General features: G+C 39.0%; 1 protein-coding gene across 6 annotated transcripts in view; it reads right to left on the bottom strand.

The window, feature by feature from the left end:
- Strn3 (striatin 3) overlaps window positions 1-16,445 on the bottom strand; it is an 81,085-nt gene that overhangs the window by 39,542 nt on the left and 25,098 nt on the right. For all 6 annotated transcript variants that reach the window (XM_027416297.2, XM_027416299.2, XM_027416298.2 and 3 more), the window contains exons 2-5: window positions 11,891-11,994; window positions 11,461-11,534; window positions 4,579-4,660; window positions 564-737 (exon numbers count right to left, since the gene is read on the bottom strand). In XM_027416297.2, the coding sequence (XP_027272098.1) occupies window positions 564-737; window positions 4,579-4,660; window positions 11,461-11,534; window positions 11,891-11,994 (434 nt within the window). The remainder of the gene's footprint in view (window positions 1-563; window positions 738-4,578; window positions 4,661-11,460; window positions 11,535-11,890; window positions 11,995-16,445) is intronic.

The raw sequence follows: 16,445 nt of genomic DNA, 5'->3' as shown, positions 1-16,445 counted from the left end.
GTGGTATATGCTTTTGGTGCTTGGGTGGCAGAGGCAAGAAGATCTAAGTTATAGGCCAGCCAGATCTACCTAGAGAATAATAAGGACATGAGCAATAGCCCCATAGGGTGGCAAACCCTTTCCAGGATGAGGCTCAGAGGGATGCAAGTCTTCCTCTGATTCAACTGTGAATGTTGACAGTGTGTGTAGAAATGTACACAGTAGCTTTCTACTCCCTTCCCCAGAAACTTATGGCCTGAAGAATGCTCCCATAGTCAGGGTTCCAGGACCCAAGAGACAGACATTTTATAGATTTCTTATGTAGAAAAAAAAAGTATCTTTAATCTGTTAAAATATTTCAAGTATTTCAAAACTAATCATGTAACAGACAATAGCAATAATCTTTACTGAAATTACTTTGAGTTCCTATGTATACAAAAAGGTGTCTTCAGTCATTTCATGTCTAACAATAAGAACAACTGCAGAAAAATCTAGCTAAAATTGACATTCACAATGAAAAGTCTCTGCCATACAACCACCTTTAATGTATGTAAAGTTAAACAATGTTAACCTACAAATCATACCTTTTGATTTCTTGTCCTTTTTGTTTAGGAGATTCACCACCATTCAGGATCTGTTCTAAATTCTTTGCTTCTATGGATCCATTTGGTTCTGAATTAGACAGTCCAAGTAATGACCTTACCCGTTGAGATCGTACATCTAGTATTGTATCTGTGTATCCTACTTCCTGAAGATACCTATCAAAAGAAAATTAAACATTAAAATTCAACATACTGGGGGTTAGAAATGGCTCAGGATTAAGAACACTGAATACGGGAGCTGGAGAGATGGCTCAGAGGTTAAGAGCACTGACTGCTCATCCAGAGGTCCTGAGTTCAATTTCCAGCAACCTCGTGGTGGCTCACAACCATCCGTTATGAGATCTGGTGCCCTCTTCTGGTGTGCAGATATACATGGAAGCAGAATGTTGTATACATAATAAATAAATAAATAAATAAACAAAAATCTTTAAAAAAAAAAAAAAAAAGAGCACTGAATGCTCTTCCAGAAGACCTGGGTTCAATTCCCAGCACCCACCTGGCAGCTTACTATTTGTAACTCCAAGATCTGACACCCTCACACAGACATATATGCAGGCAAAATACCAATGCACATAAAATAAATATAATTTTAAAAACAACACACTGTTAACACCTGCCACCATAAAATCATATTATTATTTTTTTAAGAAAACTCCATAATCACACAAAATACTTTTTCTTTGTCTCAATAGCTCCACTATAGACTAGTTCCAGTTCTAAGAGAATGATGTCAACTGTAAGTCAAAATTGAAATACAGGGGCTGGAGATAATGCTCACACAGTGGCTCACAACCACCCATAACGCCAGTTTCAGGGTATCAACATCCTGTTCTGACTTACGTGGGCACCCGGAACACATGTGGTACATATGCATATATCCAGACAACACTAGTACACACACACACACAAAAAAATAGTCTTTAAAAAAATTGAAGTAAGGTGGGGTGTTGTGGCACACACCTTTAATCAAAGAACTCAGGATGCAGAGACAGATGGATCTTGAGTTGAGGCCAGTCTGGTATACAGAGAAATTCCAAGATAGCCAGAGCTAGAAACCCTGTCTTGACAAAGCAAGAAAAGGGGAGGGGAGGGGAGGGGAGGGGAGAAGAGAAGATAGTGTGGGTACCTCTGATTAAGAGCCCTTTATCTCAATATCTAAAAAAGACTCAGAGCTTTAAAAAAGCTTTTGAAATACACACACACACACACACACACACACACACACACACACACACACGTATAAAGGCATACCTCCATCCAGACACATACATATCTTTTAAATAGGTATGTGAATTTACACACACACACACACACACACACACACACACACACACACACACACACACACACACGTACGTTTTTGGTTTTTCTTTTTTAATATCCAAGGTATATGAGAGAATAAGTAGACCTGAGCCTCAGAACAGCACCATGCTAAGTTCTAGGCCAGTGATTTGTCAAGGACTAATCCCCTTTTGGATCTCAGATTCCAAAGCATTCCTCTGGTTCTGTGGTTTTCAAAGAACACTTATCTAAGCCAAGTAATTAAGTTAGAATCCAATATGACATTGCAATCTACATGTGATGGAAACAATTCCTTTCCCTACCCTACCCTAGTCTCTAAACTTTGGTCTAAAGTAACTACCAAGGTCTTACACAACCTGGATAAAAAATGGAGGAAGGGGAAGCTGTCACATGGGGAAAACAAGTAGTTTTTCTTCAGAAGAAAACAATAAAACTAATTAACAGAAGTAGACAACCAACCAGACAGAGATTAAGACTGTGTCCTGGGATTTTCTCTGCAAGTTCCTCAAAGCTACCTGACTTGACCCGTATTATTAAGACTTTAGTTCAAACTCTGCTAATTATTCTAGTGCCCTTTCCCCTCAAAACTCTGTAGTTCAGGTTTTAGTGATGTAGAAGAATCTGGAAATGGGTAACAAATAAGATGCTTAAACCTATTATAGAAAGCAAAGTAAAAATTTGAAAGAATTCTAATCTCATGTTCTAAGTGGAAGCAGAGGATCACTACTGAAAGTATGAGTGATTATGCTGAGATATGGTATGAGTTTGGAACCCCCACTGAGGGCAGTAGGAATAGTGAATGGGGTATAGATCGAGGTTCTCTGTATGACGTAAGCTAGTGGTTAATATCATCCACTTGATTCTATTGCTTTTTTCCATGAGTTAATTAGAATTGGAGATCAGAAGGCAAGACTGAACTAAGGCTTTGGTTTTATTCATACTCTGGTGAAATTGACCAGTGGGCAGCAAGTGATCAAATGATACTAAAAAAAGAGGATGCATCATGTTTAAGGTACAGCTAAGGACACAAAGCAGCCACAAGTAGAGAAGATAAAGAGGCAAAAGGCAGATGAAGAAAAACAGGTAAATTTAAGTTAAAAAGCCTAACCAGAAACGAGCCTTAGCTAGTCCAAACATTCAAAACTCATAAGTCTCTGTATCATGATTTGGGAGCTGGTTGGTGGTCCAAAGGAAAAGGCCTGGTACAATCAAATGGCAAATAACACAAAAACTGGAGTAAAGAAAAGAATACATTTGGGTAGTGGTGGTACATGTCTTTAGTCCCAGGAATCAGGAGGCAGAAGCAGGCGGACCTCTGAGTTCGAGGCAAGCGTGATGTACAGAATGAGTTCCAGGACCTCCAGTTCTGCTTAGACAGAAGTACAGTAGTTATGAGTCATAACAATATAAAGGATCCACCTATACTCCAGGGCTATCAGCAGGATACAAACAGCAAAATTTCCAACTATAAAAATAAAAAACCACTAGATAAAAAGACAATAAATAGAATTTGCCACAGTTATCTTTAATACATCAATAGACAAGCATCAAAAGGTTTCCTCAAACCTTTCACTATAATCTAGAGACATCTCAGTGGTTAAAAGCACCTGCTGCTCTTGCAGAGGTCCTGGGTTGAGTTTCCAGCATCACAAGATGAGATCCAGTTCCCTTTTCTGGCCTCTAATGGCACCAGGCACACAGACAGTGAATTATCTATTTACACACACAAACACAAGCACACACACACACACACACACACACACACACACACACACACACACAGAGAGAGAGAGAGGAGAGAGAGAGAGAGAGAGAGAGAGAGAGAGAGAGAGAAATGCAAAAATACTCATGCATAAAGTAAAATAAATATTTAAAAAGAATTTTAACTAAAAAGAAAATTTGGCAAGCCATCTCTGAGGAGTTTTCAAATGGTCAGTTGACACTTCTCTATGCTCTCATACACTGACTCTGCATTGAGTGTAGAGTGCCTTAAATGAATAATGCCACACCCATTATTTTAAAATGTACAGTATAGGTATTTTTCCTACATGTACCAAAGTCTGCAGGCACACAGCTACTAAATGAAGATCACCAGTGGAAGCCAGATAAGGGCACTGAATCCCCTGGAACTGGAGTTATAGACAGTTGTGAGCAACCATACAGTGCTGAGAATTAAACATGGGATCCTCTGCAAGAGCAGCCAGTACTTTTAAATGCTGAGCCATCTCTGCAGCCCAACTCAGTTCAGGCTTTCATCCAGTTTTTCAGATTTTCAACCACATGAGAGAAAAGGGGGGAGGGAGGTTATCCTGAAGCCAGAGGGAAATAAGCTTTAATAATGTCTGAGTAGGTAAATTTACCTACAGTCAAGCCAAGGTGAAAGGAGAAAGCCAACTGCTGAGAGTTGTCCTCTGACCTCCATACGCAGCTGTGCTGCACACCTATCCCTCTCCCCAACATATACATAATGGATTTTTGGTTGATATTTTTGTTGTTTTTTGGTTTTGGGCTTCTTTGAAACAGCTTCTCTGCCTACCCATGCCTTCCCAGTGCTAGATTAAAGATGTGTGCCACCAGCCTTACAAATTGATTTTATAAAAGCAGCAATATGAAAAACATACAGTAAAATGAAGCACGTTTTTACTTATAAATTGACTTGCTAAAGCACTTTCTTTAAGTTGAAGTCATTACTCACTGTCTCAACAGCTGTCTGCCTTGCTTCCACGTTAGCTGGCTATTCTGAGGTGCTGTAGGAGCCTCCGAGTCTTTGGTTTCCTCTGGAAATTAAGGAGGGAAAGTTTTACATACTTCATTGCAACTTATTATTATAGTGCTCAGTTTTTCAGAAATAAATTTACACATGAAAATATTTTACGCAAGACAAGAAAAAAGTTAAAAGATTTACTACAGGTCATTTCTTCAATGGTTGTTCAATAACACAGTACTCTATCGGCTTTAAAAAATCAAAAGACCTCAGCCTGGCGTTGGTGGCGCAGGCCTTTAATCCCAGCACTCAGGAGGCAGAGGCAGGCGGATCTCTGTGAGTTCCAGAGCGAGTGCCAGGATAGGCTCCAAAGCTACACAGAGAAACCCTGTCTCGAAAAACCAAAAAAAAAAAAAAAAAAAAAAAAAAAAAGACCTCAAATGTGCTTTAGCAGGATTAAAAAAATTAAGAGGCCTGGGCTTCAAACTAAAATAGAACTCTGCTGTGTCAAATGCCTTTAAAATTAAAAAGGTATATTATAGGGCTGGAGAGATGGCTCAGCAGTTAAGAGCACTGACTTCTTCCAGAGGTCCTGAGTTCAATTCCCAACAACCACCTTGAATGAGATCTGGTGCCCTCTGCTGGCATGCAGGCACAAGACTGTATACATAATAAATAAGAGATAAATACTAAAAAAAAAGGGGGTATATTATATATAGTATTAAAAAATCAACAATTAGATAATGGGGATATATATGTATGTGTTGTGTATATGTATGCATATGTCTGCATGTATAGATAAACATACTTCATTTTGAATTTGTATCAGTAGACATTAATGAACCCATCACAGATTTTTTAGAAGAAAATTAAACCAACAGTCAAAAGGGACTAGGAACCAGGCTACTGAACAGTATCTAACACAGATCACTGTGAGGCGCACACAGTAGTTTTCTTAGGCCCAAGGGCAGTAGTGTGCAGTTATCCAGGCAGGCAGTCACCTATTCTTGGAACATGCCAGGCATATGTCTACCTCTTGGGTCTCAGCTTCTAGGATGCCCAGCAGATTCTCAACTTCTCCAAGCTGAATCCTAAGCAGATCCAGAAGGCGAATAAATACTGTTTAAGGTGAGTGACAAATCCATAGGTAGCTCATTCTACTTGTGTCAGGTTTTCTCTTTAGAGAGAAACTGAGTCCCAGAGATAAGACTTCTTTCTGGCAGATATCCAAAAGTGAAGACTTGTCTCTCTCCTCACTCTCTGAGCCCTTGTCATTTACAGCTTAGTAATAAATATCTTGTATACACACAAAAACAGAAAATGAGCTTATGACCACTGAGCCCTTGTCATTTACAGCTTAGTAATAAATATCTTGTATACACACAAAAACAGCAAATGAGCTTATGACTACTTTGGGTACTTTTAGTTTGCTTACTGACATAGAGTCTTATGTTTGATATAAATATGCCAGGCTGGCATCAAACTGATCCTCCTATTTAGGCCCCCTAAACTCTGGGATTAAAAGGCACATGTCACAATGCTCAGCTCAGAATTGTTTACATTTACAAAAGAGAATAAAAGGAAACCACAGGCTTAAGTATAGTGCTATGCTTAACATGTACAAAACACTAAATCCAATCCCTAGCACTGAATTAAGCATGTTTAGTAAACAGTATAATTTCAATTACGTTTTAAAAATGAAAGAACCAGCTTCCTTTTGGCAGCCATAACAGCCGAACACGTGCTTGCCATAAACCTGCCTTGGTCACGTAGAGGTCAGATGCCTGTCTCGTGACAAGGAACCCATCAGAAGTTAGTCACTAGAAAGTCAGATGCCTGTCTCGTGACAAGGAGCCAATCGGAAGTTAGCTGATGGCGCTATGCTTTACGACCCTGGGTGTGCTTTACAGACAAGCGCACAGCAATGACTCACAGAGCATAGCAACCACCCTGGGAGGGCCTATGAGCCATAACAACCAGTTGACCAATCAACACAGGGCAAGCCCTCCAAGCCTGGAGGCACACCAATCGTAAGCCTGTGCGTAAGCCTGTGCGTAAGCCTGTGCGTAAGCCTGTGCGTACCCCTAGACACTCCCCTTACGCTGCCCTATAAGATCTTTTGGGAGCCCGTTGGAGCCGTCTTTTCTAGCCGTCTGCCATGGTGGGTGGGTGAAAGACCGGAGCTAACATAGGGTTAGCTTGTTAAATTACAAGCTCTCGAATCCGCCTGGTGATTGGGGTGACCGAGAACGTGGCCTGGGACCCCGAATACTTGAGTTTTCGGGGGTCTAACAAAAAAAACTATCCACAGAGTAAAACTACTATCACCACACATATTCTCATTATCCAAATAAATGTAAGTGCTTGGAACATCTCCCTCCCTCACCTCAAATTGAGATTATTAGGACAAATTCTCAATTATTACTCTCTCAGACTCCTCAGAGTTACTTAGTACTTATTGATAATAATTATAGTATCTTTCATAGCCACTACTTCTCTAAACATAACTCATCTTTATGGTCTTACTCTTCCTTCAACCACAAGTAATTCTCTAATTTCTAAAAGTAATTAATTACCTAATTCTGATAGTCTGTCGACTTTCTTTTATTTATAACATTAAACAAAACATTTCTAAATATATGACTGCTCAGCTCAAAATCCAATCACCAAAAGTTAACAACTATTAGTATTTCAGTTTCTCATTCCAGTTTTTTTGGTTTTTTGTTTTGTTTTGTTTTTTCTTTCACTGTGTAGCCCTGACTGTCCTGGAACTAGGTTTTGTAGACCAGGCTAACCTGGAACTCACAGATATCCACCTGCCTCTGCCTCCCGAGTGCTGGAATTAAAGCGAGGGCTCCACTACCTGGCTTCATTCCTTATTTTCTTTCTTCCTTTATTTTTTAAAAGGATTTATTTATTATGCATATAGCATTCTGCCTGCATGTACTCTGCAGGCCAGAAGAGGGCACCAGGTCTCATTAGAGATGGTTGTGAGCCACCATGTGGTTGCTGGGAATTGAACTCAGGACCTCTGGAAGAGCAGTCAGTGCTCTTAACCTCTGAGCCATCTCTCCAGCCCCCATTCCATATTTTCTACTTGAAAAAAAAAAAAGAAAAAAAAATATATATAATAGGAGCCAATGTGTACACTTTATTATACTCCAAAAAAAGATATTACCAACACTTTAAAATAATTATATCAAGTTGAGTATATATTATGGCCTTGAAACACAGTATAGAATGCAGAAGCCTAGGTTTGATCCCTACCATCACCACTACAAAAAAAAAAAAAAATTACAGAGTATTTTACACAACGTATATACCTATTTAACCAGCCCTTTCATGTCAGAATGAGTTTTCATTATTGTACTATGACAGTTGTAACCTTTGAAGTACATCAAAAGCACACAACTTAATGGATTTTTGAGCACTCAGTACCTAGCTCAACAAACACCAGCATCCCTACAAACTGTTCCTCTAACCACTTACTAGCTACTTTAAGACAGTATTAACACTATCTCAACCTTTAAAACTTAATTTGTAAATGCCAGAAATGATTTCTACCAATTTTCAATTTTATAAACTTGACACCTACGTTGCTAAGTTTAGCTGTAGTTAAGTTAGTTTTATTGCTAAACAGCATTTGCCTGCTATGTATCATATCCATTTTAATGCTGATGGACATTCTAGTTGATTCCAGATTTTCACTATAATTACACTAAGGACATTCTTAAATGTAGTGGTTACATCTACATTTTAAATGGAGGAATTATCAAGTTAGTAGGCTGGTGTGCTATGTTCTCTTTGAGACAAAAGCACCTCTAGGGCCTTAGCTTTACTTGCCACCCCACCATCAACATATACAGATTTTGCTTATTCCACAGCTTCATCACTCCTTTTTTGTCATTCTTGTAAAGGCCAAACTAAACTCATGGCAGTTTTGCCTGCACTTCTTGAATTATAAAGCAGAGCATCATTTCTTATCTTCTAACCATTAAGATGCCTTTTTCTCCTTTTTGTTTGGTTTTTGGTTTTTTTGAGATAGGATCTCTCTGTAGCCCTTACTGTCCTGGAACTCCAATTATGTAGACCAGGCTGACCTTGAACTCAAAGATCTTCTGGTCTCTGCCTCCTGATTGCTAGGATTAAAAGCATGTGCTACCACTCACGGCTCTTTTACTAACTTTTTCTATTGAGTTGTCATTTTCTAAACAAAGAAGAAATAAATCATTTACATATTTGAATATAACATGAAACAATTAGGTATAAACATTTGCATATCTTCAACTATCAAATCAGTATTTTATATTATTTCTTTTTTTACACTGATTTGAAGGGAGTTTAAAAGACCAATGCTGTATCATTTAATATTTATCTAAAAATATACTTTGATACTCTTATCCTTAGTATGGTATGTATTTGCTTACTTCATTTTTATTTTTTATTCAACATTCTGAAGTTTTCTATATCAGTAAAATCATTTTACTTAGGTTTTATTGTGCTTTGTATACATACAATTATTTTACTTATGTATATTATAGACAAAAAGGTACTTGCATTGCACAATTTTACTTAAGGGCAGGAGTAATTTATATACTAATGATCTTCTTAATACAAACAGTTACAATGAAATAAATTAAGAATTGCATAGGCTCTACTCTAGAACAACCGAAAACAAGCAACAGCTAAGCTCTTTTACTGAAAAAGCTATACTATGAAAAGAAATCTTTGAATCCATTTTTTTCCTGTATACTGTGGGTCTTATGTACTACTGCTGTGTTATGGTAATTATGGGTAGTAAATATATCCACCTTTCATTTTTCTAACTTTACAGGAAAAGGTTTTGTTGAGATAGGGACATAGTAGCTAAGAATGACCTTGAGCTCCTAATCCTCTGGCCTTACCCTATGCTGAGGGAATCATAAGCAGACACTACCATTCCCAGTTCTTATTCGCTCCTCTCTCTCTCCTCTCCCCTCTCTCTCTCTCTGTCTCTCTCTCCTCTCTCTCGGTTTTTCAAGCCCTTACTCACTTCTCTATGAAGGAGAATATGATAGTGTTTTCTAGAATCAGAGTGAGCCTTTAGAACCACACAAGAGTATGAGTGCCATCTTGATCTCAATTGATGGCAAGTGGAAGATAAAATAAAAGGTTGCTAAAAGTCAAAGCAGGGATGACCCAAAAATGATCAATTCAGGTGGTATTTATGGTCTGCTTCTGTCAAGTCTGTAGTACTTATTATTGAACCAAAATACCAACTGGTATTTTTTAAAATTTATTGCTAATACCTACAAACATCTGTGTAAGTTTTATTTTCCTACTATACACATTAACAAAAAACATCTGTGTAAAATATTCTAGCACTCTAACAGTAGATACAGACTGATTAGGTGTTCCAGGTCACCACTGAGATCTATGGAGTTGAAAGAAAGCCTGGGATACACAAACTAAGCCTTAAGGAGAAAAAATTGAGGTAACCAAGTTCCACATAAAAAATGAAAAATTGCTAATATAATTCCCAGTCTGTTTATATCAAAATATTCCTCCCTCTTTTAGATTCTGGACAGTTAGATGAACTCCTAAAACTAAACTTAGCTCTTTCCTATATTCAGTCCGCTTCATGCTACATATTTATCAACTACTACTCTCATATTTACTACTTAATAAAGTAGAAAACTAATTGGAGATAATTTTCCTACTCTAAGTTTTATCTGGCTGACTATAAATTCCAAATCTAGTCAAATTTCTAGTGTCTTAGAACTACAAAGAGCTATTTAGAACTTTGCCAGATGAAAGAACTTTTTTACTCATTAAAAATTAAGCTTGAGATGATGCTTGCTGTCAAATCTAACAACCTGAGCCAGATTCACCCAAAACCCCCATGAGAGAAGATCAGAATTAATTCCTCAATTGGTCCTCTGACCTCCCCCCAACACAAAATAAACATATAAATGTAAAAAAAAAAAAAATGGGAAGGGGGGGCGTTCATTATGTGGTCCTAGCTGTCCTGAAGCTCACTATGCAGACGAGGCTGCATTGAACTCAGAGATGCACCTGCCTCTGCCTCCAAAACACTAGGATTCATGGCATGAACCACCACGCCTAGCCAAATATGAACAGATAAATAAATATACATACATACATACATACATACATATGTAATGTGTATATACATTAACCAAGCTCACACGAGGAGCAAAAATTGTTTACAGATAGAAAAAGTTACTTCAGCATGTTTTGATTTTAATAACTAGCAAAAATGTGCCCACAATTTTATATAGGTTTCACTTTAGATAAATAACCTCAGGATTGAGAAGCAGATGCAACAAAATTCTATTTGTTTAGTATTTTTCACCCTGGGCTGGAGAGATGGTTCACAGGTTTAAGATTCCACACTCCTCTTACAGAGGATCCAAATTCAGTTCCCAGAACTCACACTGTGTAACTCACAACTGTGTTTAACATCACCTCCAGGGAATTTGATGCCCTCTTCTGTACTCTGTGGACACCAGCACTTGTGTGCACATACATGTATACTCATGTACACACATGTAAATAATTTGATGTAATAATTCTTTCATCAAATTTCACAATTTATATTACTCATTCACCTAATGCTACAAAATTAAAATTAGAGCTCGGCAGTGGTAGAACACACCTTTAATCCTGGCTCTAGGGAGGCAGAGGAAGTCGAATCTCAGAGTTCAGAGTCCAGCCTGGTCTACAGATCAAGTTCCAGGACTGTCTCCAAAGCTACAGAGTAACCTTGTCTTGAAAAACCAAAGAGCATGTCTGTTACATAGAAAATAAGTTAAAAAAAAAAAGAAAGAAAGAAAGAAAGAAAGAAAGAAAGAAAGAATGAATAACATTTACCTGATTCAAAGGTCGGCATTTTCAAATCACCTTGGTTCAGTTCTGTGCCATATTTTAATTTGTGATACTTTGCCCTGAAAATTAAACCATTGGTAAAGAATAATTATTTTTTTTTATAACTGAGTACTAATGTGTTACTCTAATAACAAAGTAATGTGTCCTTTTTAAAGTTTTCTTATTAAAAACACTGAATATGCACTACTAAAGAAAAATTATCCAAGTAACGAATATACATATATGAAAAGATAAAACTCCTGATCCTTAGAGACAGAAAAAAAGTCCGATATATAGCAAAATATTACTTCTACTTTTCATTTTTTTCTTTTCCCATACAAATTAAGTAAACTGTAGAAAAGCTTTCAATAAATCGTGCAGTGATGAAATGAAGGTAACACAGTTCTAGTCACACTAAGAAATGAAACATACATACCTTTCTTGTTTTAGTGCATACTCTAACATTTTTATTCTTCTCACTAAATCCTTCTTCAAATTCTCTTGACCTTTCCTTTCGCCTTGTAAAAATGCAATCCGTGCCTAAAAACATTAAGATACACCGATTTCATTTTTCCTTAACCTACCAGTCAACCAAAATAGGAAACTAAATGCAACTGCAACATTTTTATGGATGACTTCAAGAATTAAATTCATAGAAATGACCAACTAGACATTGCATTCGATAACATAAACCTCTCTGAAAATAAACCATAAATGAGCCATTTCCTTATAATTCTTTAGAGCCTCTAATATTAGTAATGTTTAATCTTTATACAACCTTGGAAGAAATTTCTCGGGTAAAAATTAGCATAGTTACAAAAATATCTGCTTGGCATGGTGGCACGTGCCTTTAATCCCAGGACTCCAGAGGCAAAGGCAGAAAATCTCTGTGAGTTCAAGGCTTGCCTGGTGTACAGCGCTAGACACAGAGAAACCCTGCCTTGCAGGGAGGGAGGGAGGAAAACAACACCCTGGAGACGGTAAGAATAGGCAATGGCCATAGGAATGGGGAATGTGACAACCACAGCCTGGTAACCTCATTTCTTTCTGTTACCACTTCCTACTATAAAAGTTTTTACACACACACACACACACACACACACACACACACACACACACACACACACAATTTCTCAAAGGTGTAGTGGTACATTCCTTTAATCCCAGCACTCGGGAGGTGGAGGCAGGCAGATCTCTGTGATTTCGAGACCAGCCGGGTCTACATAGTGAGTTCCAATACACCCAGAGCTATATATATAGTACGTAAGACCCTTTGTCAAAAGAACAAACTAAACACACACACACACACACACACACACACACACACACACACACACACACACACACACGAAAAAAACCTTTATAAAAATAAAATTTACCAAGGATTTTAGTTATCAGAACAGGCCTGTCACTGGGAAGTAAAAATATACTAAATGTAATGATTAGTTTTTTTTGTCACCTAGACAATGCTAGAGGTATTTGTGAAGTGGAACCTCAACTGAGTAAGTGCCTCTATCAGACTATCTATAGGCAAGCCTGGACAGCATTTTCTTCATGATTAATGTGGGAGGACCTAGCTCACTGTGAGTGGTGTCACACCTGGGAAGTTGGTCCTGGGGTATCCAAGAAAGCAAACTTAGGAAGACAGGACAGGGCAAGCAAGCCTCCTTCCCTGACTTAACTCAGTGATGAATTGTGACCCTGAGTTTTGTCAGATAAACCCTTTCCTCAAGTTATTTTTAAAATGGTGTTTCATCAACAAAAACCATAACACAGAGAAATTGGTTCTAGCATGGGGTACTGCTGTGACAGACTTGACCATGTTTGCAGAAGGTTGTAGAAAGTCTTTGGACTAGAAAACTGAGTATTCAGAGCTTAATAAGCTACTGTGGGAACTTAGATACTAATGATGAAAGCAGTGCAGAGGATGGAGGCAAGGCCTGGCTTCTCAAGTTTCAGAGGCAAGTTTTGAGTCCTTAAAGGCTCTATAGGACCATTTAATATTTTGAATTAGGAATCTGGGTTTAGGCCAGGCACAAATCTAATCCCAGCTTGGGAGGTTGGTGAATCTCTCCGAGTTCCAGGCCAGCCTGCTCTACATATTGAGTTCTGAACAGCCAGAGTTATGTAGAGAAACCATCTCAAAAAGAAATAAAAAAATCTTGCCAGGTAGTGGTGGCACACTCCTTTAATCCCAGCACTCAGGAAGCAGAGGCAGACAGATATCTGAGTTTGAGGACAGCCTGGTCTACAGAGCAAGTTCCAGGAAAGTCAGGGCTACATGGAGAAACCTTGTCTTGAAAAACCAAAAGGGAAAAAAAAAAGCAGAATCTGGGTTCTGGTCTGCTGGGGCTGAAAAATCAGCTATAATTAAAAAGTGAGCAGCATCACTGAGTCTACCTACATCTTCTGAAATGTTTCCTCAGATCAAGCACACAGAAGTTATAGTGCAGAGAGGGTCAATGTTGTATATACCTCACACTGGCAGCTGAGCCTGGTATTGTGCAAGAGTCTCTCAGGTGATAATAATGGTTTTAAAGGTATGGAGGATCATGAAGTACAACTGAGGCTTGGCACTATGAGAGGCCAGGAAAAGCTATTGGTAATGGTGCAGCCTCAGATGCAGAAGCCCCAGGATTGACAGGGTCATGGGGGAAGCTGAGGCACCATGTAGGTCAAAGTCCCTGAAAATAGGTCAGGAGAGGATATAGTTGAAGGAGCAGCAGACATCCCCACAGTTTGGAGACACCAACACCATGGGATCATCAAAGATGGTGGTGGGGTGAAGCTGGCCCAAGGCTCAAATACAAGCTGTGTGTGCTCTACAGGACAAAGCCCAAGAAGTAGAGCTACCTAACCCCTTTGCAGCCCAGAAGATCATGAGTTCCCAGTGTCGGTCTCAGGTTTATTCACTGTTGGACTTTTGGTTTTGCTTTAATTTGACTGTAACTATGCCCTGGTTCTTCCCTCTTAGAGTAAGAAAGTATATAATTTTTTATTTTTACAGGAACATAGAGTTGAGAGACTTTGTGTTTTAAAGACATAAAGATATAAAAGTCTATAGAAATTAAAACACATACCCAAATAAAAGAAAAACAAAACCTAAAAGATGGGAGATGGGCTGAAGATGGCTCAACGGTTAAGAGCAGTGACTGCTCTTCTAGAGGACCCAGGTTCAATTCCCAGCACACACATGGCAACTCACAAATGTCTGTAATGCTAGCCAATTCCAGGGGACCCAACACCCATGGCAAAATATCAATTCACATAAAATAAAATAAAATAAAATAAAATGATAGAAGACATTAATCAATACAGGGACAGAAAAATGTTCCAATGAAACTACATAAAAAGCCCCAAAACTAACAAAGACCATATACTTTACAAAGGATGGTAGCACAAAACATTAGGGGTGGAAATGGCCACTTTAAAGTGCTTAAAGTGCTTAACAGGCAAAAGAGGCAGCTCAGAAGTTAAGAGCATTTGCTGCTCTTGCAGATGACCTGGGTTCAATTCTCAGCACCCACATGCAGTTTACTCTAGCTCCAGAGGATCTGGCCTCCATGAGTACTAATGTAAACATACATGTTACATACATATAAACAGACACATACATGCACATAAAAATAATGTAATCTTTTAAAAGAATGATATGAAACAGGTCAAGAAAATGACTCAGCTGATAAAGGCATTAGCTGCCTAGTTAGTATGATCCTGAGGAGTTTGATCCCTGGTACTCATATGGCAGGAGAGTTGACTCCATAGGCACACACACTAAATAAAATGTAGTAAAAAGCCTAAGCAAAAGCTGGCTGGCACTGGCCACCTGCCTGTAATTCCAGCATAGAAGAAAGCAGAGACAGCAGGTCCCCTGAACAAGCTAGCACGTTCATACAACAAGGACATGTGTTCAACCATGTTCATAGCAGCATTGTTTGTAATAGCCAGAACCTGGAAGCAACCTAGATACCCCTGAACCAAAGAATGAATAGAGAAAATGTGGTACATTTATACAATGGAGTACTACTCAGAAGAAAAAAAACAATGAATCTTGAAATTCACAGGCAAATGGATGGAACTAGAAGAAACCATCCTGAGTGAGGTAACCCAGTCACAAAAAGATAAACATGGTATATACCCACTCATATATGAATTTTAGACATAGAGCAAAGGATTACCAGCCTACAATCCTCTTCACTAAAGAAACTAGGAAACAAGAAGGAGAAAAATGCATGGACTCTGGAGAATGGGAAGGGCCAGGATCTCCTGAGCTAATTGGGAGCATGAGAGTAGGGGAGAGGGAGCTGCCAGAATGAGAGGAGGAGAAGACAGGAGAGGAGAGGGAAGGGGAGGGGGAAATGGAGGAGCTGAAAGGTTGATTTGGGGGAAGAATAGAGGAGAGCAGGATGAGAGATACCATATCAGAAAGAGCCATTATAGATATGAGGAGCGATCTGGCACTAGGGAGATTTCCAGAGATCTACAAAGATGACATGAACTGACAATCTAGGCAATGGTGGAGAGGATACCCTAAATGCCCTTCCCCTATAATGAGACTGATGACTACTTTATATGCCATCATAGAGCCCTCATCCAGTGGCTGATGGAAGCAGAGGCAGACACCCACAGATATACACTGAGATGAAATCTGGAATTTAGTTGAAGAGAGGGAGGAATGAAGATCGAAGGGGTCTGTACCAGGTTGGAGAAACCCACAGAAACAGTTGGCCTGAACAAGGGAGAGCACATCGACCCCAGATGCTATCTGGGAGGCCAGTACAAGACTGATCCAGCCCCCTGAACATAGATGTCAATAAGGAGGCCTCTGCACTCCAGGGAGCCTCTGGAAGTGGATTAGCATTTTTCCCTGGTGTAAGAAGGGACTTTGAGAGCCCATCCCACGTTAAGGTATACACTCTGGCCCTGGACACATGGAGAAAGGCCCAGGCCCAGCACAGGAAGATTTGGTGGACTTTGCAGAGCCCCCATTG

Source organism: Cricetulus griseus, chromosome 5, assembly GCF_003668045.3.
Source record: "Cricetulus griseus strain 17A/GY chromosome 5, alternate assembly CriGri-PICRH-1.0, whole genome shotgun sequence".
NCBI classification, from domain to species: Eukaryota; Metazoa; Chordata; class Mammalia; order Rodentia; family Cricetidae; genus Cricetulus; species Cricetulus griseus.
The sequence above is the reverse complement of the archived record's forward strand: the minus strand, read 5'-3'. Positions and strand labels throughout refer to the sequence as shown.